The sequence below is a fragment of the Calonectris borealis genome, chromosome 1 (assembly GCF_964195595.1).
Source record: "Calonectris borealis chromosome 1, bCalBor7.hap1.2, whole genome shotgun sequence".
In the NCBI taxonomy this organism is placed as follows: domain Eukaryota; kingdom Metazoa; phylum Chordata; class Aves; order Procellariiformes; family Procellariidae; genus Calonectris; species Calonectris borealis.
In genome coordinates this window covers 35,262,097-35,285,510 of record NC_134312.1, presented here as the reverse complement: position 1 = coordinate 35,285,510, position 23,414 = coordinate 35,262,097, and the positions used below count along the sequence as shown (strand labels likewise).

General features: G+C 41.0%; 1 protein-coding gene across 1 annotated transcript; it reads left to right on the top strand.

Moving 5' to 3' along the window:
* The first annotated feature begins 1,019 nt into the window (after positions 1-1,019).
* AMIGO2 (adhesion molecule with Ig like domain 2) lies at positions 1,020-2,814 on the top strand. Its single transcript, XM_075153275.1, has one exon. The coding sequence runs from the start codon at positions 1,020-1,022 to the stop codon at positions 2,583-2,585; it is 1,566 nt and encodes a 521-aa protein (XP_075009376.1). The 3' UTR covers positions 2,586-2,814.
* Positions 2,815-23,414: the final 20,600 nt, after the last annotated feature.

Sequence of the window (23,414 nt, the reverse complement as noted above, 5' to 3'; positions counted from 1 at the left end):
TACATTTTCTTAGGAGATGGCAAAAAGCATATCCCTTGGCACAGAATCACCCCTGCCAAATGTTACGTCCCTGCTTCAAACCATAGTGACACTAAAATAATCTCAGAAAAGAGTATGGTTGGTTTTGTTCTTACTATTTAAGTATGAGCAAAATATATTTTTCCTTTACTAAGTTTTGAGAAATGGCTGACTCATTCTTACTGAAAGTTCCTAAAACTTGCGCTTGAGGTAGGCACCGGGCATAGAAAATTTCCTCCTCAACAGTTATTTTAGCAAAGGTAGAAGTAGGAGAATACAAAATATTCCAATTGGACATCTTGAATAACTTCAAAAATAGTCTGTTGCTACCTGAACTATCAGTTACTGAATTTAAAAAAAAAAAAAAAAGGAAAAAAAAAAGAAAGAAATTCGTATGACATTTAAAGCTAAGCAGTCTGAGAAAATTCTGTGCTTGAAAATGTGTGACATTTTCTGATTGGGAAGAAACACATGTTGTAACTGCTCCCCACTAGGCAAGAAAATAGCATTTTTGGATGAAGCTTTTTCTTTCCTGTACCAGCAGTTTTCTATCTGGGTTGGTTTGGAAACAGGTAGGGGATGCCATTGCCCAGTCATGTTCCACAGAGGAACGCTTCCGATTTATTTTTTTCACGAACTGTCAGAAATTGCATTCCTTGGTCCAAGGCTGAAGAATAGTTGCATTGGTTTTGAAGAGAAAAAATATCATATCTGTAGTGTGAATATTTACACATGGGTGCAGAATTTCATGTTTATGTAAAACCAATGTTAAGCTTACATCACCTAAGAACAACTAGATTTTATAATTAACCGTATGAAACATTAGGGATTAATTCCCTGTATTTTTCAAAAGGCATGCATAAGAAATCAGGCAGGGTATGAATCGTACATGTTAACGTGCTATACCTCTGTATCCCTCTTTTGACAGCGATTAGTGCAACGCTAACTGCACGTATAATCTGTGGCAAGGAGCACTGGGAGACAGCTAAGAGACAGTGACAATGTCTTTAAACTGGTGGGCAATTCCTACTCGACTTGGAGTTTTTAAAGTGAACTGCAAAGGACTGGCATGCCTCTTGGTCTTCACAGTGAGCGTTTGTGGCAGTGCCCCGGGGATGTGTCCAACAACCTGCATCTGTGCCAGCGATATCGTAAGCTGCACCAATAAGAACCTCTCTCGGGTGCCAGGAAATCTTTATAAATGTATGAAAAGGCTGGATCTGAGTTATAACAGAATTGGGATTTTGGAGCCTGAATGGGTCCCAGAGCTGTTTGAGAAACTGAACACTTTAATAATCAATCATAATAGCATTAGCAGCATTGTCACTGGAAGCTTTTCCACAACCCCGAATCTGAAGTACCTAGACTTGTCATCCAACAGCCTGAAGACACTGGGCAGCCCTGTGTTCCAGGAGCTGAGGGCACTGGAGGTTCTCCTGCTGTACAACAATCAGATAACACAGATAGAGTCTTCAGCCTTCGGAGGATTGTACAAATTGCAGAAACTGTACTTAAGCTATAACTTGCTCTCGCATTTCCCGCTGGACTTGTACACTGGAAAACATAAACTGACAGACCTTGTGTTGCTGGACATTTCCTTTAATCACATCCAGTCGATGCCTATTCAGCGCCTGAGTTCAGTGCCGGCCAAACATCTTAGTGGAATTTATCTTCATGGCAACCCATTTTATTGTGACTGTATGCTGTACTCCATGCTAATCTTCTGGTATCAAAGGCACTTCAGCTCGGTCGTGGACTTCAAAAACGAGTACAGCTGTTTGTCACGATCAGACCCAAGAGGTTACAATAAACTGCCGTTACTGCACGACAACTTTCTGAATTGCTCTGAAAGCACCGTCAACAGCTCTTTCCAAGCCTTTGGGTTTATTCACGATGCCCAGGTTGGTGACAGGCTGATTGTTCACTGTGACAGCAGAATCAGCGATGCGGGCACGCACTTTGTTTGGGTTAGTCCGGACAACAGATTGCTGGAGCCAGACAGGGAGACCGACAACTTTAAGGTGTTTCGGAACGGCAGCCTGGAGATAACAGATGCCCAGCTAGAGGACTCAGGGCTGTATTTCTGCATCGCAATAAATAAGAAAAGACTATTAAATGAAACCATAGAGGTTAGAATAAATGTTAGCAATTTCACAGTGAACAGGTCCCACGCTCATGAAGCATTTAATACAGCTTTTACCACCCTTGCTGCCTGCGTAGCCAGTATTGTTTTAGTACTGCTGTATCTCTATCTGACCCCCTGTCCGTGTCAATGTAAGGCGAAAAGGAGGAAGAGGAAGCTGAACCAAAGCAGTGCCCACTCATCCATACTGAATTCCACGCCGCCGCAAGAGCTGCCAGCCGACGAGAAGAAGGCTAGCACTGGTAAACGGGTGGTTTTCCTGGAACCCGTGCACGAACCAAAACACAGTCAGAACGGGAAAGTAAAACTCTTTCCTAATGACAATATCATTGCTGAGAGTATCTTAAAAACTACTCGAACAAAATCCGACTCCGATTCTGTCAACTCTGTGTTCTCAGATACACCTTTCATGTCGTCAACTTAGTTTGCTGCCTGTGTTTGTATCGTGCAGTTACATTTCTGAATACCTCCTTTGCCTGTAGCAACCATCAGGAAAAACAAATAAAAAGAGAGAAAATGTTTTAGAAAAAGTATCTATTGTCAGTCCTTGAACTGCGTCTCCTCTCTTTGCGAGTGCAGGGCCACACACTCTTGTCATATCTTGTTCGGGAAAAGCAAACAGCGTGGCATTAATGTGAGTGTCTTCAATGCAAGCTTAGGCTTGGCTTTTACTCTCTGGTCCCTACACAGCAATTTCTCATACATGTTTAGAGGCGCTTTCAGTGCATACAGCTGACTCTTCAGAGGCAGAGGCTGACCCCTATAAAACAGACTCAGTCATGCTGATAGCTCAGCTCCTCTGCAGTGAGCACAGGAGCAAACTCAGATGGCTGCTGAGAAAAATGCCCAGGCTTCCTGCAATTCCTTTCACAGGCTCATAAAATCTTTACAGTAAAATCACTAAGGGAAAAAAGTCATGAGTTTTCTTGGACTGATCAGAACAAAAAGATTAGATTTGCCATCAGGATGCCTAACAGCACTGGATAAATGTTTATGGCCTTCAACTGATAATGTGTTTGCCAGTAATTGCTTGAAAACTTTAAATGGGGGGCATTATATTCAGTTTATTCAAAACTTAGTCATGGGATTACTCATGAGAAGTAAAGTGGTTGTATTCGTTTATAAATATTGACACATAATGAAAACAGGTAAAAGTTAACGTGATACCTTTGCCTTAGTCGAGGAATGAAAGTTGTCAGTCATGAGGACTCAAGCTAATCAGCATTAACTCATTAAGCTGCGATAGCTGGATTGATTGTAATCAGTTGTCTTAACCTCCGCTGCTCGCTGTACGCTTGTCATCACATGTGGTGAACAAGCCCGCCACCATCACCAGGGCTCCTGCTTCACCGTACGGGTGGGTGGCTTCTCTTTGGACGTAACTTCACAAAACAGGGGAAGTATTTCAATTAATCCTTTCAGTGGCACATGGTTCCAGCAGTCTTATAAAACTTGCTTCCTAAAGATTTTTCTTAAAAGAGGAAATACAGTATTTGGACAAATTCCTGAAAAACATAGAAGGCTTTACTCACTGTGAATTCAGAAAGCACAGCTCTTTTCTCGACTTTGCCCTTGCCTTATATGTACTGCTTCCTTCCTTGCCCAAATGTATCCCTGTCAAAGTTTATGAACCTGCTAAGTCTGGCCTGGACTGGTCATGCAACATAGGTTGCATGAAGTGTTGTGTTATTGTAACTGAGTTATTGAGCATACTGTTATATTTGCTATTTCTTTTTCTGCTATATTTGCCCCCCCCGCCTTTTTTTTTTAAGTTTACTTACGTTGGGACTAGGCTGAACTTTGCCAATCTTCCTCACATTGATTAGTACCAACTTCAAAGGAGTTTTGCAAGGAATTACAGCTTACCAAAGAAGAGTAATTGGAGCATGTCTGTCTCGTTCTATCTTTGGGGAATATACTGAAAGGATAAAGGATAAACAAAATCAGCATCAAAGTGTGACATGGTATGGGAACCATAATTTATTTTTGAGAGGCTTACTGTAACAGCCACTTGCCATTTTTTGTGATTTCTTTTGAGAGGCATGTCATCATGCTAAAGCTTATATGTGGCTAAGCCAAAGCAATCAACAATTGATTTGCTATGGAGAAATCCTGATGTAGCTAATTGTTTGAAAGCAAGCTATCTGGAAAACAGATTAGATTAGGAAACAATGTTGCTGTAACGTGCACAAAGTATATGGAATTAGAAAACTGCTGGAGATTTTAATTCAGATATTCAGGGAAACGGAAGATGGAAATTCTTTTTCTAGTCAAAGAATAATAAATATTTGGGGGAAAAAGATGACCAGGGGTTTGGGTCTTTTATTTGTACATTTGTCTGTGTAAATTGGAAAATGGTTATCAAGCAGGTCAGTGTCCTCTCGTAAAGCTCTTTCCCTCTTTTATCTGCATACATGCATTAAAACAAAATCCATATGTTTATACAAGGTGTGATGGAAAACCAGTGATTGCCTTTGCTAAAATCAGTGATATAGTTGGGTCATCTGTCAATGAGGGGAAGGCTTGACACTGTCTCCTTCTCAAAGATTTTTTTATTGAAAAGATTCAACTAAGCTGCGTGATCTGGGGCTGTGCCACACATGTGGTGGGTGTCCTCCGTGTTGTGCGAGGAGGCGATCAGTGACGCGGAGCCAAAGGGCTGGAACCGTAGTGAGGCAGAGTGGGAAACGGAGAGGCAAATACTCCCGGGGAAGGTTGCACAGATTGGTTACAGCTCTGGGCAGATACTATGCTCTGTTGTCGTACGTGAGGATAATTGACCCAGATTTCAGTGTTTACACAAGAGCACTGATGGTCCGTTCCAAATTGGGCTGAAAAAGAAAACAGGCTGTTGTCGGTGCGGCTGGGAGGCAGATGTACACATCTCCTCAGCAGCTACGGCTGAGCAGGTGCACCCCGCTGCTGTTCACCGTGCAAGGCGGTGACACCGTGTATCGAACTTGTCGTGCACTTTAAATCTGCATGGTAGTCCTAAGTAAAAAAGGTAGAGATCCCACAGCCTTCCTTCCCCAGGGCTGCTGCCCTGCAGCAAGAGCGTGGGGATTTGTGGGATCAGAGTAACCCTGCCAGATGACTAGAGAAGCTGAGCATTGATCTAAACAGCAGATATTTACTGTGACTATTAACTGGCTGTATTTTACTGGCTGCTTCAAAGTGCTCATAGTTTTATGAACAATGTGGTAAAACCAAAGCTTTTGAAAGAGCCATTGGCTTGTTTGCTGCTTCTTTACGTTGTCATAGCCTCATGAGTTCAGTAGGTGCAGCTTTAATAAAGATTTTTAAAGTCTTTACTGAATATTTGTCATATAGCACCGACACCATAAATCTACAATCCCAGTCCTCTCCTTGGAAGGCTGTGGAAAGCCAATGCCGCTCAGCCGTTCCTCCCTTCCCACCGCAGTGCAAACCCCCCGAGGGCTGCGAGCAGGGAGCCGGCGCTGCCGTCCAGCTCCACAGCCACGCAGCACCCTGGGTGGTCGCATGGGCAGGAGGGGCTGCCCAGACGCCACACCAGCAGCTCCGGTGTGGTGCCTCCTAGTGAGTCTTCATCGGCAGGCCTGTCCTACCGCCGTGTCATCCCCGTTAACCTATGTCCTGGATTTCCCGTTGCTGTTTCCCGTTGCTGAATGGTATTTTTAATACAGAGCAAACTCAGTTCTGCAAGGTGTTGAGTGCTCTTGCACCAGTCCAACCATGCTCTTAAAATGGGTTTGCAGTAAGGCAGAGGTACCAATCCACTGGCAAGAAGTCTCTGGTTGGGCATGGGGTCACTCACTGCCTCTGCAAGATGCCTGGAATGAGATACTCCCCATGCAGCTCAGATAACCCCGGGTGAGTTTTGCTCTCCCTTGTCTTCTTTCCAGTGCCTGAGGCTGTGCCACACAAGGTCATAGGCAAGGCTCTAAGCTATGGCTGAATACTGTGTCTTTTTGTGGGGTGCCTTTGCACCTAGGAGGTGGTGAGCAGCTTTTCTCTTACTCAAGGGCCTATTGCATCAGTTCCAGTTGTCTCACAGATCAAAAATAAGGGTAATGGGCACAGACAGCTCTGGGAGCTCATGTCCTTGCCTCTGTGCATTTCCAGTATTGCACATGCCTGCAAGGCATAAGCTTTTGTGGAGTGCGTTGGAAACCGGTCATGTGAGGCCAGCATGAAACCTCTCAGGCCACTCCTGAGTGTAGCAACAGCAACTGCACAACCGCATTGTCCTCATATGACCCACCTGTAGTGGCAGGTGAGAGGGAAGGCTGCTAGTCATTTCTCCTGACCTTGATAAGGTTAAGTATCTGACTGCAACCACCTCACTAACGATGAACACATACAATGGCTGACTGCCCCTCAAATACACTGAGCAGCTGTCAACCAAGCTGGAAGCTGAGGGTGAACCAAAGTGCTTTCCTTATACCAGCACTTAATCTGCAGTCAGTTATGACAACCAGCACCATGTCATGCCCAGAAGTTCACCACCCACTTGTTAGGCAAATAGTGCTCCAGGTTAGTAATGTATCTATCTCCTTAGCGTTGCTTCTTCAAATAGTCAGATTTCTGAGGACTGCTAATGACAGTGTCAAAGGCCTAACGGATTATATAGCTCGTTCTTCTGAACAAGCAAAACCCTAGGGTCAAGTTGTGATTAAACCATAAACTTTCATTTAGGATAGCACAAGATTATTTCTTCCTACTCGAGTAATCAACCTCCATCAGAGTGCTTTTATACCTCAACTGCAGCATATTCCTGATAACCTTGCATGTCTCTGAACTGGATGAGAATAAACCAGCCTTTATGGGCCAAAGCATGCTATTGTGGTCGTCACTAAAGTAATGCAGAAGTGACAGTCCCCTGTGGACTACAGCCGCTGGCCATCCCACCCAGCACACGCTTCTGCTCTCTTCATCGAGGCTGAGCCATCACCGTTTGGCTGTGGCAGGTGCGGGGACCGTTTCCAGCCTCTTCCTTTGTAGCTCTCTGTGTCAAGACTGGTGTCCTGAAGACAGTTGCTGGATGTACTGTAAAGTTGCTGGAAGGGATCATTTTAATTGATTAATTAAAACAGCTACTTCCAAATGGCTTCTAAATGATGAGAACTGACATTGGTAAGTAGTAGCTTTTGAGAAGGCTACACATTTCATTTACAGATTGAGCAATTTAGATTTTACTGACTTTCTTTTTACTCTTTCTGGTAAACAATACTTGAATTATTATATATATAGAGAAAGAGAGTGTATATTTAAGGATTTTTTTCCTGTGTTTCTTTTATGCCTTTCCATTTGTCTAGCAGGGCTCAGATGTGGATGAGAGTAGAAATTTGAAGATGAAGGGGATAAGGGCAAGAAATAATTTTGGCCAAAGTTCACTTGATATTTTAAAAAAAGGCTAATATCTGAGCTCTTGCCTTCAGTGGGTACGTGATAAAAATTAAAAAATGAAACACTGTATACATTTACCTAAATACAGAATTCATGGGTGTTTTGGAGGGTCTGGTTGTTAACAGGGTTCTGACAGTAATGCAGTTACGAAAGTGATCCACACAAAATCAAAGTGTAAGAGTATTAGTATTTGTTTTCTAAGAAGAGATATCCCAAACTTGCTGAAGGGGTCATGTCATAGGTAAAAGGATCATGCCTTTCTGCCGTACTTAATAGAAAGCCCTAATTTTAATATTAAATAATGGAACAGATGCAGTGGAGAAAATATATTTCTTGTGAATTACTGGTTTATGCTCTCGTTATGTTAGGTGGATTTTTTTTTCCTTATATAAATCTATTTTCCTTTCCTTTGCAGAATAACTTAATTCACTGGAATAATATCTTCTCATTCTCCTAATGAAGTCTACGTTTGGTAGGGGAGGAGAGGAGGGTCTAGAATGATACAATCAGTTTGATGACACCTAGATATCAGGAAAAGTTAGTTGTGGATTCAATGTTTTTTTTGAACGAACATAGAATCATAGAATCATTTAGGTTGGAAAAGACCTTTAAGATCATCGAGTCCAACCATATCCAACTGAATGCAACATGAGATTATCCAGGCAGGATAACCTGTAGGTTGTTTTAATTTAACTGAAACTTCCTGTCTCGTTTGACTAATTTAAAATGGCATATTCTAAGGTTTTTTTAAAGGAAAAAGACTATTCATGCAACTTCTTGCATCAACTTAACTAAATTGATTTAGAAACCATCACTAACGTGAAACAACTCTGTTTGTTAGCATAAACCAACTCTGGTATACAGAGAGGCTGCCCAGTCTGTATGAATATTTCTGATGACAGTCCAGGATCAACTGTAAGTATTTCCTTGGCAAGCTAGAGCCAAATTGCATCATGCAGATCTTTGCTAGACAAGCGGGAAGATGTTTTCTTCAATCTGATTAGCTCAATCAACAAACTCAATTGAAATCCTCATTTAACCCTTACTACAGGTCACCTTTTGAATTCAGTGACTTTATTTGCACTTTTGAACTATGCATGGAGCATCACAGGCTGCTACAGCATATATCCCTGATAGGGACGTCAGGAGAAGGGAAGAGTGTTGGGGAGGGAGTGAACATGTTTGCTCGAGAGCCGCCTAATACGGTACACTGCCAATTTCTCTCCTCGAGGGTTAATGGCCCTAAAATCAAAATGCTCACCAGGACCAAACAAACACCCTCTCCAGAAGGGGGTGGAGGCTCTGATATCTGCTCCTTCTGCAGAGCACAGAGCCTCAGCAAGTGCAAACGCTGCCCTTTGCATAAGACAAAATGTCCTTTCACAGAAACACAAGGATTTCTGGCACTTTCCCTGGTAGCTGAGGTGCTGTCAGCAATAATATACCACAAAATAAATTAGCTCAGATAAGCACTGCTGTTGCCTGGAGCAGCTCAATTAGCCTTTTGCACTTGGAGCAGAGGGCTCTATAGCACAAGACAGAGCCTCAGACCAGGCTACATCTGACTTCTGTCCTCTTTGCTCTTTTTACTTGGCATCAGAATCACTGAAAACTGCGGATTTTGTTATATTTTTTATCTGAGTATTTAGAACAAACAAAATCTTGAGCCTTTCCCCAGGCAGTCCACTGTTGCCTGAACGCTGGTGGAAGGGAAACAAAGCTTTTCTCCTCTGTTCTAGTGCCAGAACCGAGATTCTTTCTGATTCAAGCCACGGCGGGAACAGTGTTGGTATGGTGTTACTACTGCTACTAATATGCTCAGATATGTCAGTCAAGGGTGGATCCTGCTGAAGGAGATGTTTTGTAAAAGAGCAAAGGGTATACTTGCTTCTCTGACCTTATTTTTTAAAGCAGAAATTAATATACTTGAGCTGTTGCCTGAAATAATTTCAAACCCTATTTTTTAAACTAACATTCATGAGGGCAAGTGAATGACATTTGTAATTGCAATCCAATCAGTAATTTTGTAATTTGGAGATGAGAGAACTTTCCCTTGATTTTATCTCCTCTCCTTCCCTTTTTGTCCATATACTAAAAAGATAGTTGATCTATTTTTCAATGCATGTATGTGCCTCCCCTCCCCTGTTTATTTTCAAGCACAGATAATCCCTGCATACAGTTTAAGCAAAATGATCATGTTGCAGTGAATGGTTTCTATGACCCATGTGCTCAGTAGAGATAAGCTGATTTGTTGAGTATGCCATCCTGTTTATCATTTCATATTTTAAAAATATATTTAGACATGCTGCTATTATTGTTGCTACATTCGTAGTACATAATTTTCTTAAAAATTCCTTCCCATTACAGAAGAAAATAAGTAAAATGTCAGAAATCATTGCATTTACTAAAAACAGTCATTTTTGTCCTTTAATGCTGTAATGTTTTTGTCTTTTAGCAGTCCCACCTATTCACACCTAATGCAGAGTCAGTCTGGCTTTCAACAGCACCTGCTTCATATCTGTTGTGAAAACAGGCTTCTTCCCTTCACCTAGCAAGGAAAATGGTTTTCTTATGAATAACAATACTTTACCCCTCATCCACAAGGTCTGTCACAAAATTTGATCCTAAGCGGAGTTTGTGTCTGGTTTAAAAATGTTACAGGTATGTAGAAGCTATATTGTTGTCATTTATTCCCCAAGAATTTTATTATAGGGTTAGCGTTGTGGCTGTTGGCATTATCATTTTGTATTAAAGAAAATGAATTTTCACTGGTGCTCCATCTGCAAAATTGCTGTTGCAAAGTGCTGTTTGCTGTATTCAGACTGCTTCTGATGAATTCCCAACTCAATCATGTGCCTGTCATCTTGTGCAAGTGCCTGAGAGTGATAAGAATGCACCTGGCCAGCTCTCCAGCACGGCCAGACCCCACTCCTTTTATACTCAGCGGGGAGAAATTGTTGGAAAGCACGCCAGAAGAATCAACATGCTGTTTACTTGGCACATTCATGGTGATTGATAATTGCTTCATAATAAAGAAATGTGATAGAAGGAAGTTTTAAAATTCTCATCATCGCGATCCATAAAAAGGCTATAAAGCTACCCTGTCATTACTGTGCCATTTTCATATTCTTCAAAAGTATAAGTAAATCTCTCCCTCTCCAGTATATACAAAAGTATCAAATTAGACCTATACAAAATACCACGCTCCTTGGGAATAACTCAGAGTTATGGGTATATTTCCTGTAGCTCTCCTACAGGTCTTGCTCAGTAAAGCATAACTTGCAAAATTTAGGTTCATCTACTACAAAGAGTCATGGACTACGCTAGTTTTCATTATCAGTGTGGATACGTCCCTTGCTGTATTATGCAGGGTGCATTTCCCAGTGATGACACGTGCGAGGGGGGCCCTTTTTCTTGAACGACGTTCAAAAGGCAGAGCGCGGTCTGGGGCTCAGAAGCGGTGCTGCTTTCTTGCCGCCCAGAAGCGATGAGCTTCTCTTGTGGAAAGCACAGGCTGCTCTCTGCCTTGGCCATGCAATTTGTTAAAAATAGAAACGCTGTAGAGGGGAATTTTTGCCAGGTGAAAGATGCTATCCTTTGAGTTAAAGGTGAGAAAATAACATACAGGAGTCAAATAAAAACAAAAGCAGTACCTGAACCTTGGTAGGGGTTCAGGCTTTTGAAAATGTATTAAATCTTCATACCGTCTTTTTTCCTCCTGTGTAGAGAACTGTTGTCTCAATAATGCAGGTGCAGATCGTTCATCCCAGAAAGGAGAAGACCTTACCACGGACAGAAAAAAGGTACTTTCTGGTTATTTTTAACTGTCACCATGTCATGAGTTCAGGCCGCTCTGCTCACAGTAGGTAAACTATGGTAATATTAATCCATGATCTCCCTAAGAGGCAGTGGATAATTGGACTGATTTGTAAGGTGGCACAGGACTAGTGACCTGGGTATTTCCTTAAGTTTTTGTGCTTTTGAGTAGATCTCTTACTATCTCCCAGCCATCACTTGTAAAAATAAATAACTTTCAAGAGAGATGCTGAAATCTTGCCATTGCAGTAGGAGTGTTTAGGATTTTTGTTTTTCCTCTATAGAAAATCAAGTAACTAACTTAATTGTGCCCTAAAGACAGAATGTAACATTTTCTTCTTTAAAGATGTATTCTCTAAAGGGTGTGACATTGCAACAGCGTATTTGTGCTGCTGTCAGCTTTGCCAATTAATATTGCACCCTTGTAGTGGGAGGAGAAGAACTGACACAGTAAGAGGGGGAAATGCGTGTACCTCTCTGGAGACTAAATATAAAAGATGAGGATGGCTCTATATTGTTCCCCAAACAGCCAGTGTGGGAACTCATGTTCTTCTCTCTTCTCTCAGAAGAAACACAGCTCTTCTGGCTGCTAACTGCACCCAGAGGGACCAATTGCAGCTGTCACCAGAACGGACGGATGCCACAAATTTCAGATATTCCAATACACTGATACAAAGCAAAGTAGGATTAGCCTTATCTTTCCGATAAGGAATGTTTCTCTTTCCCAAAGCTTGTGAGAGGAGTTTGACCAGACCTACAGGACTTGAAAAAGGAGCTTCGTGTGTGTGTAGGAAGCTGTAAGCTACAATTTATGACTATTGATAACCATTGCAGAGATACTGTGTAATGTTATTTTGGTAATGCCTACTTTAAAATCTGAGTCTGAGCATCTTTGTGGAGCTTGATTCATCAATAGCTGCAAAACATTTTGATTTCTTGTGACAGGAAGCATTATAGTAGCCCGTATTATATTAGGATCTTTCCTCTAATGGATGCTTTTTGAATGTCTTTCTGCAGCACAGTAAGTGTGCATTGTACTTCAAGGAGACAGGTAGGTACTTATCAATATACAATGTCTGTGTTTTCAAATATATGATGACATTACTTGCTACGACCAGAACATTCTCACACAAGTACTCCCAGACTGTAGCCTCCTGCCATCTGCTTAGGTTGAAGAGAAATACTTTCCTCCAGATGATGGCTTAGAGCTTCAGAAAGCCTTTCTCTCTGCACTGACCACACGGGAAAGCTGGGGAACTAATGTCATTGAACGTACATTAGCCTGTGGGAATGCTGCCATAATGGACCATTTGAGTCTAACTCTCTGAATCCTTTCAAAAGGCCATGCCCTGGGCAATGGCAAGTGCTTCTCTGTAACATCCACGCTGAAAGACTCTTCAAAAACCGACATACAAAGCCAACCTTTGAAGTCTTGCTGCCTGCTGTAGTAGCCAGAAAGGAGCTTCGCTGATCAGTGAAGATGATTGGGTGCCAGCTGTCCTTTCCAGGCTGCCAGAAATGCTGATTTTGGCTGTAAGGATTCAAAACCTCTTGTTGCTGAGAAAGAGTTGTCATCACTGACTGCTCCACGGAGTAGTACTGGCATATTAGTGACTTTAACCTGCTGACACAACTAGAGTTCAGGCTTTGCTTTCTGCCAGCTCTACTTCCTTCTGTGAATAATAACAGAATCTGTAAATTCTGTGTTTTGGGGTTTTTTTACATCTTGTTTTTATTTAATTTCTACATGAATTCATTAACATAAGCCAGACTTAACTGAACTGCCCCCGTACAACCTCTTTTTCCTTTATCTCCTCTTCCCTATATCTCCTGGGCATTGCTCACGGCCAGGCAGAGGTTGTGATGTGCACCCAGCAAGAGGTCCAGGGAGGATCCAAGAAGTCCAGAGAGGATCCAAGAGGTCCAAGGAGGATCCAAGAGGTCCAAGGAGACCTTTTTACCCCTGAGGAGTCTCTGCAAAGGTGAATAGTTTGGAAATATCCAGGTAAGGTCTGACAACATAGGACACATCACTCTCGATCTATGCCAAAGTCTAAAATTGTCTTTTGGTATTCAAAGCAGGGTTTCTTGAATGTTTCATAAATCCTCTGAGACTGTCAGTAATCTTTACATGAACAATATATATGAATACAGTGTGTCTGTGAGGAATTTTAATTTTGGCAGCTGAAGCACAAAGCCACTGCAGTTTTCCATCATTGTTTCCAATTTAAGAATATCAGTAACAAAACCCTCCAATTTAGTCACCCACAAACCCGCAATCACATCATCAGTGAGGCTGTTAAAGCTAGAAGAGAACTGAGCTAAATTTTAGAAGGGACAATGAGAGAAGCCTAGAGATCAGTAAAAAGAAGTGTGACTTGAGTCTCTAAAGTAGGTAATCTAAGGGACAGAGCACATCAGGAAAGGTAGGAATTGGTGATAGGAGCTACATCAAATGCACGACGACAAACTTACAGGAGATAACTTAAAAAATTGGGAGCAAAGTGCATTACAACTGCACCAAGACCTTCCTAAGAATCTAAAATTAAAAGGAGTCATATAAAAAGTAGAAATAAGGAACATAATTAGATATGAGTTTAAAAGGAATTGAGAAAGTTCAGATGGTTAAGGTGTTAACATTATTTTGGAACATAAAGGCAGCAAAAATATGCAAGGTACAATAAGTACACGAGAAGCAAAAGAAGGGCAAAGTAAAAGTTCATTGCTTAACAGGCAATGCAGAGAGTACTGAAGTGTTCATTGTCTTCACACAAAAAGATTAATGTCTGATCAGATACTTAACCACATTAAATTTAATGTGAAAATAGAAGCATAGCCAGAATAGGGAGAAATTAAGTTAAAAAATGTCTGGATAAGATAAATGTAACTGAAGCCATCAGGGCCTGATGACATTTACCTTCGCTTGTTTAAAGGAATAGGACTAAATCTCTGAAATATTCACTGTTATCTTTGAAAACTCACAGAACATGGGCAGGTCCCAGATAATGCAAGAAAAGCAAATACAATACCTACCTTTTAAAACAACAAACAGGGAATTATAGATTATTCAATGCAACACCAATTCCTGGAATGATTCTGGAAGAAGTGGTTAGATAAGCAATTTGTAAGTGCCTGGAGCATACTAAGATGGTAAAAACAGCTGACAGATTTGACAAGAACAAATTGCATTGACCCTGTTCACTGCTGACAAGTTAACTGGCCTTGGCTGGATAATAGGAACAGCTTTTTGGCCACCTGGACAGTAAAACAATGGGAGAGACTATTGATTGATGCTGTTGCATCTTTTTTTTTTGCTAGAGGATTTTTAAAAACAAGTTAGGCACACACTGTCTGGGAATGGTGTAGGCATCTTTGGTCTTTCTTCAGTGTAGGGTGTTGGACTAGAGGAGCTGCAAGATCTTTTCCAGCCTTATAGTTTCATGTATGCAATGTTTGTTTAGGTCCCCCTAGCCTTGCCCCGTGACTTATGTTGCATGTTTCCTGCCCTGGATGCAGGTTACTGAAGATTGTCTGGGCTCACATACAAACTCTTTTATTCAAAAGTGATCTGAAACTGAGATGGTTCATGTGTGCTTCATTTTCCTTTGGAAATTTTAGCAGAAAGCAAGCAACATTTTTTCCCAGAAGTTTGGTTTGGTTTTGCTCCTCAGGTTCATATAAATGGTACTTCTGAAATCTGCCCTATCCCAACAGTACCTCTGAAAAACATGTCATACATAGGACCATGAATGAATTAGTTGGGGGACAAAGTGTGGTCACTCCAATGTAGAAGTGAATGCAATTTTGTCCTGAAACCATCTCACACTGAACACTAGCATGTTGGGAAAATCTTGGGCCATGCTGTTACTTGTGAAGCAGCTCCACAAACAGTGTCATTTGGGTTCACTTTTCAAATATTTCCAAGTCACTGGACCAAGATATTGCTTTAGCTGTGAATGCTGATCATTGGAGATGAATCTTCCTCTGTTTCTATCAGCACAGACAGGTTTAACTTGGCCTTGGGGTACAGAGATGGGAAAACTTCTCAAACACTATTGAGACCTCTAATAAGGCTGAAGTTTGCTTTGCAGTGAACAGAGCCCAGCATGAAAGAGCGTGAGGCACAGCCAATGCGATTGCTGGTATGATTTAGTATTACTCAGCAGCAGGGAATTGTACAGTCTGGGCTGGACTTCCGAAAACAAGAGAGAGGTGTCTGTTTCCCCATGCAAAACATGGGCCTGTCACCACAGAGTGCCCCAAAATGGAACTGAATTATTCCTTGTCACTCCACTCCAAATTCATGTGATGATTGTAACAAGTTTTCAAAGACAGTGTTGTCTTTGAAAGGCAGGGTTGCTTTTGCTATGTATAATACATCTCATTTGACTGTCTACTATTTAGCAGTGAAATTATTAGGTATTTTTTCAGGTACTAAAATACTTCATCCCCAAATGGTAGGCAATCCTTTCACATTTCTGATAGCACTTCCACTAAAAGGAGACATTAATCTGCTGGGTGAGTAAGGCAAAACCACCTCAGTACAGTTATCTCCTTACCACTTTTTCTGTCTGGCCTTTTTTGGGATTCAACCTCTTTAGGGAAAATGGAAGATACTAAAAAATATCCTTAATAAGTGGCATGTATAAGCATTCAGACCTCTTGAAAGTATGTTTTGCTGGTTATCATTTAACAAAAACAGAATTATAGTCTGAACAAGCTTGTGATGTTAAACACATCTTAAAACTCAATCTCTCTGTAGTATTTTATTAAAATAATGAGACCTTATTAAAAGCTAATTGCCACATTTCATTTTAAAGTGGGAGCTCTTAAAGAATACAAGATATATATTAGCCTCATACAGATTTAGGGCTTGATTGTTCTCTTTCTTCTGATGGTTGCATCAGAAGAAACTATTAACATAATAAAATTACAATAAACTAGATTGAGAGCAGAATTAGGGCCTGCAGTGCAATCAATTACCTTTTGAAATCCTGACAGCAAAACAACGAGATGGAGCTTTGCAAAACTAGTAATATACTTTTTAATTTTTACCCCAAGTATGAACTCTGGCTGAGAAATTTTGGATTTCCCACTTCATTTATATTCTATTATACTGAAGTGTTCAGGACACATTCAGTTGTCAGAAGTATGAGACTGGGCTCCTAAATAATTTATTTTATGTACTTGATGGAATAAAAAAAAAGTCACAGAGTTATCAGCATTCAGCTGAACAATGTCTTTTTATATGACATGATGTTTTCCATCCTTTACATTATGGACACTTGGCATTTGTGATGCTCTGAGATACCTTTGCAGAAAGCTGTATGGGAGAATGGTAGATGATAAAGTCAACTCTAGAGAGTATAAAATGGTGCCAACTAAATGGACTGTATTTTGGTCTAGGCTTCTCTTTTGTCCCATACTAGAATTGCAACTATATTTTAAGCAAGGAATGAGCCTTTATCCTGAGACTGTCCTGTATCTTGAGATTATCTCTGTGTCTTCAGGCAAAGTTACTGAGTTCATCTGTGTCTTGATTTCCCACAGATAAAACATGGAGAATGTAAATGGGCTGATTCACAGTGGTACTCTGGGTATAAAAAATTACTCAGGACTGTCAGAAGCCTGGGAACCGTGGCTGGTCTGGGACCACCAGCTTTGAAAGTGTATACATGCCCTCAGCTTGATCCATCATGACTCATCCAGGGCCAAACTAGGACCCAGCCGCAGTGTTTTCTGCCAGCCCCTTGGGTACCCCTTGCTGCTTGTCTTCCTAATCCAAGTGCAAAAACAGACATCCAGAAGAGCCGCTTCCTGGTGTCAGGTAGATGGCTTGAAATTTTTCCTATGGATAATTTTTCGATTTTTGGTATATCTTGTAAAGAAATAAAATTACTTTAAAAATGCTCAGTTTTACCAATTTCTCTTGAGAATATGACACTGTTGCAGAAAAGGGCAACAGTTTCCTCAGGTTAAGTATGATGCCAGAATCAGATCTCACTTACATCACTAAAGCCAATTAAACTCGTTTCAGGGCACACAGGTGTAACTGAGATCAGACTGCAGCCTTTCATAAGTAATCCATGTTGCTGTGGCTAAAAGTCACCTATATTCATGCACATTGGATGCATCTTTCAGGCAGAGGACTCATCCTGTGAGAGATGTTTCGGTTCACTGAGCAGCATTCCACAAAATATTACAACTGCCTCTTGTATTTTGCAGATGCAATTTCCATTCTATTATCTTTTCTCCTACACATTGTTCTGAAAGAGTCACACAAGGAGAAAAATCTCATTGGTAGCCTGCCACAATGAAAAACTATTTGCGATCAATGTAATGTGTGCATTGATTAAGTTCCCTGTGGATTCCTCAACTCCATGTCATCTTTCTGAACACTAGATTTTGCCTTTACATCTCTGATGTAGCCAAGATGTGTAAAAATTAATGTAAGCTGACAACTTCTTATTAGTTACACATCTGAAGAGTCTCAAGTGGATAAGCTGTTCCTCCCCAAGTCAGCTGAGTTATACTTGCTAATTGACTCAAATCTGCCTGGTTTAGGTACTAGCGTATTAATAACCGAGAGCAAATGGTGGCTAGAGCTAGGGCTTTTGAGTCATATCATGCCAAAACAATTTTCATTAAAGCCACCTGCTATCATTATATTTCCTCAAGCTGGAATCCTTATACGATAAGAAAATGTGTTTCAGAGCCAGTCCCAATTCTCTGCTCTGTCAAGTGACTGTCAGAGCTCTTGTGAGCTGGAAGATGGGATCGCCGGCTTCCTGCGTGAGAAACGGGGCAGCCCGCGGCTCCTCAGTGCCCAGAAAGAGACAGGGCACGTCACTCTCCCAACAGCCATCGGAGCAGACACGGAGGAGGGACCAGAAGGAGGGGGAGAGAAACAGGTTGGGAGAAAGAGGTAGGAATGGGAAAAGGAATGAGAGCAACAAATGAAGAAATCAAGAATAAAGCTTTACAAAAGAAAATTATTCTCTAGAAAATTCTTCAGCCACCTTTATTAAAGTTAGCATCCTGTAACTGCAGGCAAAACTTAACGGCTAAAATAAAATACATTTTCAAAGAAGTAAGTTGGAAGCTCTGAGGGATATGAAATGAATGGATTAGAAATGAAATGTTTAATAATTATTTCATCTCGAACTGATCTGTCTCCACATGAGAGTAAAAGCTGAATAAAAGACCCATGTATGGGAGGGAGAGGAGGGAAGGCAAATAAATAAACCAAAAGAAAAATTTTAGGACAATTCTTTTGTATGAAGAAGGTATTTGAATTACCATATTGAATTATGTGAACATTTTTGTTGTTCTTAGTCAGAAGGCTTTAGTGAATACAGCAGAAACAGGACATAAAAAGAAAAGATCTCCAGGAGCACTAGTATGGAACAGAAAGGAGAGCAGGTGCCCAGAGTTTGTATATACAATTTCATGTGTAACATGTTCTAGTCTTAAGGACTGATGTTAGCTATGTATTTCCATATGAATACCTGTTACATTTGAGTATTTGAGGCCTCCTTAAAAAAATATGGTTTTAAAACATTGAAATCTCTTCCTCTCAGCATGGGCCGCTTATTCTTATGCCTTGTTCCAGATGATAAAAATATTTGGCAAGACCTGGTATTTCGAGCACTAGCAACGGTAATGGACAATTGGCTTCTGGCCTGGAGCTGAAGAACAGCAAGGTTGCACCTCTCTGCTGCCAGGTACGTAGGCATTCCCCAGCAATACCCATGCACCTTTAGTAAGACGATCTGGGATAAAGCATGCCAAATTAGTCTCTTTATCCTTTCTTTAAAAACATTACACATTTTTTCTAAGATTCTGAGGTCATCTCTGAAATAGAGAAACTTTTCAGTTATTCCCTGTATATTATTTTCTCTCTCTGCAAACAAACTTCCAGTAAACAATACGCTCTGTTTATGAAGATGCAGACTGACTGAGATTTCAGGATGGGCTGAGTTACAAGTGTGTAAACCTAGAGTAACAGCTGCACAGTCAGTGATATTGCTTTAGATTCAGGCTGGTTCAGCTGAGATCATATTCCAGCCAAATCAATGTCTATGTGCACAGAAAATGTAGGTCTCCTTCCAAAGATTTGCCGTTGAATATATGAGGAATGTGTGAACGTGGGGCTAATTCTGCAGGATTCCTCTGTGGCACAGAGTGTCGGGCATTCCAACAGTTAATTTATGACTATTTTTGTAGCTGCACTGTGATTCTTAAGGCAAAAATCAATCATTTTCTTTAAAAATCCAGAGAGAAAAAAACACGAGATGAGAGGAGATTATATGGTTTACAATATACTGTCTCCTCTCTGAGCCACATCCCTGTGCTTTCAGCTAAAGTCAAATTTTACAGATGACTTATTACTCTTCTGAAAAGTGTCTGCCTTATATGTCTTGAGATTTGGAATTTAAAAAGAAATCGGCTTAGCTTAGTCCCTCAAGAGATTTATCTTTTCAAAGAATGTAGGCCATGTGCACAGGATGGAGAACCATGCTTTCGAATGTGGTTATTCAGAAAGGATTTGAGGGTCAGGAGAGAAAATTACTCATGCTGAGGTCCCAAAGCAATGTGCTAACGTGATCCTTATATTTTCAAATGGGAATCCCAAGTAGGAGTGGGAGAGTATGTTACTTTGTGGAAAGAGCGTCCACTTCTGGTGTCCACTCTGTGAGAAGAGTGTTAAGAAAGTCAGAGGAATCCAATGAAGAATAACATAACAGACTAGGGAAGAGGGGGAAGGAAGAGAAAACAATCTTTAAAGGCTGATTCCAACAGCTTAGTATGTTTAATTTAATGAAGCAAAGGTCAGGAATGTCATGAGCACATGTCAGAGAAGAATTTATTCCAGCTGATCTTAGCTGATCTAGTGTCATCTGGTGTAAGCCACCTCTTCCAGACCCCTTCTGTAACTGGTGGAAAGAGAAAGTATCATCACCCCAGGATGCTTTTGCTCCAGCATAAAATGAATGTCCCAAACAGCTTGGATAAATCATTATCTGTCTCCATGGGCTACTAGGGGAAACTAAATGACTAGGCACCTGATTCTGAGACAAGTGAATTAAAAAGAGATTAATCCCCCCATGCGCTGCATGGGAACAAAGCTATGCAATAGCTCACTGGAGCAGGCCAGGGTTTAATGAGATCTATCAGCTAAAAGTTGAAGCTAGACTAATTCAGGCTATAAATAAAGCAAAGAGCTTTAAAAACAGTATAAACATAATTAACAGCTGGATCGATTTACTAAAAAATGCAGTAGATCCTTCATGACCAATCACTTTAAAACCACGATTTGTTGTTTTTTTCCATAAAATGCTTTAGCTCAAAAAATTAATTTCAGAGAAGTCCTACATCTCACCTTAGTAGTGGGATTCAACTGTTCTAAGTTAGGAATCTAAAAATATATCATTTACAACTAAACTCGACACCTGAGGCTGAGGTGCTTTCCTTACTCACAAAAAATAGGCACCTCCAGAGGGCGATACATTTAATCCTAAAAACAAGGCAGAGAAATTGTTTACCAGAGGCACCTGTTTCTTTCCATTGTTTCTAAAGGGCGCACTGGGCAATTCACATTGACACAGGACATTTAACTTCTTGCCATCCTATCTGAGCGAGATGATTCTCATGCTAGACGGTTTCTCCTAGCCTGACAACTCAAGAAGCTCTGACCAAAGTGATGGGCAATGCTTTCACATCCAGTCCAAGTTTGTATATATTTCTTTTCACTGATGCAGATCTTGACATAAAACACCAAATTCCCTGTTTTCCCTGAGCATATCACTGTCTTCCAGTGTTTTTATATTTATATGCTAACTATTAAAATACCATTCTGTTCAGTTACATGACCATGTAGGAACAGCAATGTTTTATTCATTGATTTGATTCCAATGCCCATTCTAAGGAACATTAACTTATTTCCACTTATTTTTACGGAAAATAGAAAAACTAAGCTATTCCCAGTTTTCTACTCTAGAAAATGCAGCAAAGCAGGATAAGCAGAGCATTTTTATTAATGCATTCTTAGCTGAGGGAGTTCATCTGAAGAATCATTAAGCCTTGGTCATAATAGCATGAGGACAAAATAATGGTTATATATTCCCAACCGCCAGTAGAAAAGCATTTGTTCCACTTCTACCCTGAATAATTTGAGAAGACAGACACTTAGCGACAATGCTCTCCCTATCCTAGGCCTTGTCCTCTATTGTTCAGCCCTTTGTTCAGAGGGAATCTGAAATGCCATTGCTCAGTTATATCTCATGTTAATGCATTCAGACAAAATTTCCCTCTCCACTCTCCATGTGTTTAAAGGTATGTTTCACAGACAGGTTTTCAGAGGCATGAAAAAAACTCAAAATGCTGTCTTGCACAAAAAAGGCATTGACAGCAGATGTTTCTTCCAATTCTTGACTGATAACAATATGATCTTTCTGAAGTCTCCAAATAGCCCTTCATCTTCGTTAAATGCAAAAGTAGTTTCAGAGTCCTCCTTCTCGCAGGCTTTGGGCTCGTGAAATGAAACAGTACCAAAGGTAAATGTGAAAAGCTGCAAATTCCCCCCCACCCTCAGCACCACTCTGTCTTTCCTACAGAGATCCTCAGAGAGGAGGATTGTGTTTTGCAGAGAGAAGCAGCACAGTCTGTGCAGCAGAACCACATTTATCCCTCTGCCAAAGTGCTTTATGCATCTGAAGTGCTGGGGCCAGATTTGCCTCTGCATGCCAATTTTTCAAAAGAAAAGCCTCAGCTTTCCAGATTAGTGGTGGAATATGTTTCAGCAAATCAGCCAGACAAGCAGATCAGATACATCTCCATCTGTACTGGGCCTTGACATAAACCTTAAAAAAATCCCACTTCATAAAACCTTTTGTGACAAATTATAACATCTATCCACCATGAGACAAGAAACCCTACGTATGAGGAGAATTGTGTAAGAGCCACTCTGTTATGAGCTCTGTCAAAGTGCTACTGACACACACAACCCTTTACAGAGAAACTTTCACTGTAAGTACATAGTCAAATGTACTGAACAAATCATCAGTGAAGTCAGTCTGTGAGATGATCAACACAAGAGCCAAGGGCACCATGTCTGCAGGGCCAGGCAGTGCTAATGCTCTGCGGGACAACTGACAGCAACAAGGCCATGGAAAGTGACCCTACTAGCCCCAGTCCCTGATGGGGGCATGTGGCAGGTTCCCAATCACAGAAGCCAAGCAACAGAGAAGCAGGGAAGCATACCCACAGTGAGATTCAGCAGATAACGGTAGCCCTCTCTTTGGCTGATGTCTAACCACATCTGAGGTGGTTATCTAGATTTCCTTTATAGCTAGTGAACAGAAGCACTTGTCCTATATAGGCCATACGTTACGTGCCCTAGATGGCTCTGCTGGCTGCAAAGTGTGTCCCTATGACTAGCTCAGCTGTAGACATCTGTACTACAAAGACCTACCCTTCAATGAAATCTATTGCAGAGAAAATGTCTGACAGTCAAAGACACCAGGGGACCTATGTGAGAAGTATCTGGTCCCTCTTTTATCCTGTGTGCAGCATTATGGCTAAAACAGGCTGTGTGGCCTCTTCACAGATGGAAAAGAAGGCTTAATTGTGCTGCAACAGAGGCTTGAGGCTTGATTTGAGGCTTGTCCACAGGATCAGACTTTGGCACTGAACTTTTATGGGGTACATTCACTCATAATTGCAAAACTAGAGGGAAGTGTTCACACTCAAAACCACAGACGTTCATCACAAAAGACAGTTTCACCAATCACAACATATTACAGAAATACACAAGGTCATTAGACTGCAGAGAAGCCTCAGTATCTCAGAGCTGCTGAAGGGCAGTTCTCATGTTGGAGGATCTTCCAAACTATGGAGCCCTGAAAGCGTCAACTGTTGCCTAAACTTGACATTTCTGCTGCTTCTCTTTTCATTTGTTTTGCTCAAAGCAGGCAGCTGACAAAAATGTCAGTTCCTTTCAGTTGCTGCCAGTCTGTGGAAATACATGCTGTGTGGAAATGCTTTACTG

Bases quoted from the DNA above. Each gene is read 5' to 3' on its own strand.
- AMIGO2 (XM_075153275.1), top strand. From the start codon at position 1,020: ATGTCTTTAAACTGGTGGGCAATTCCTACTCGACTTGGAGTTTTTAAA.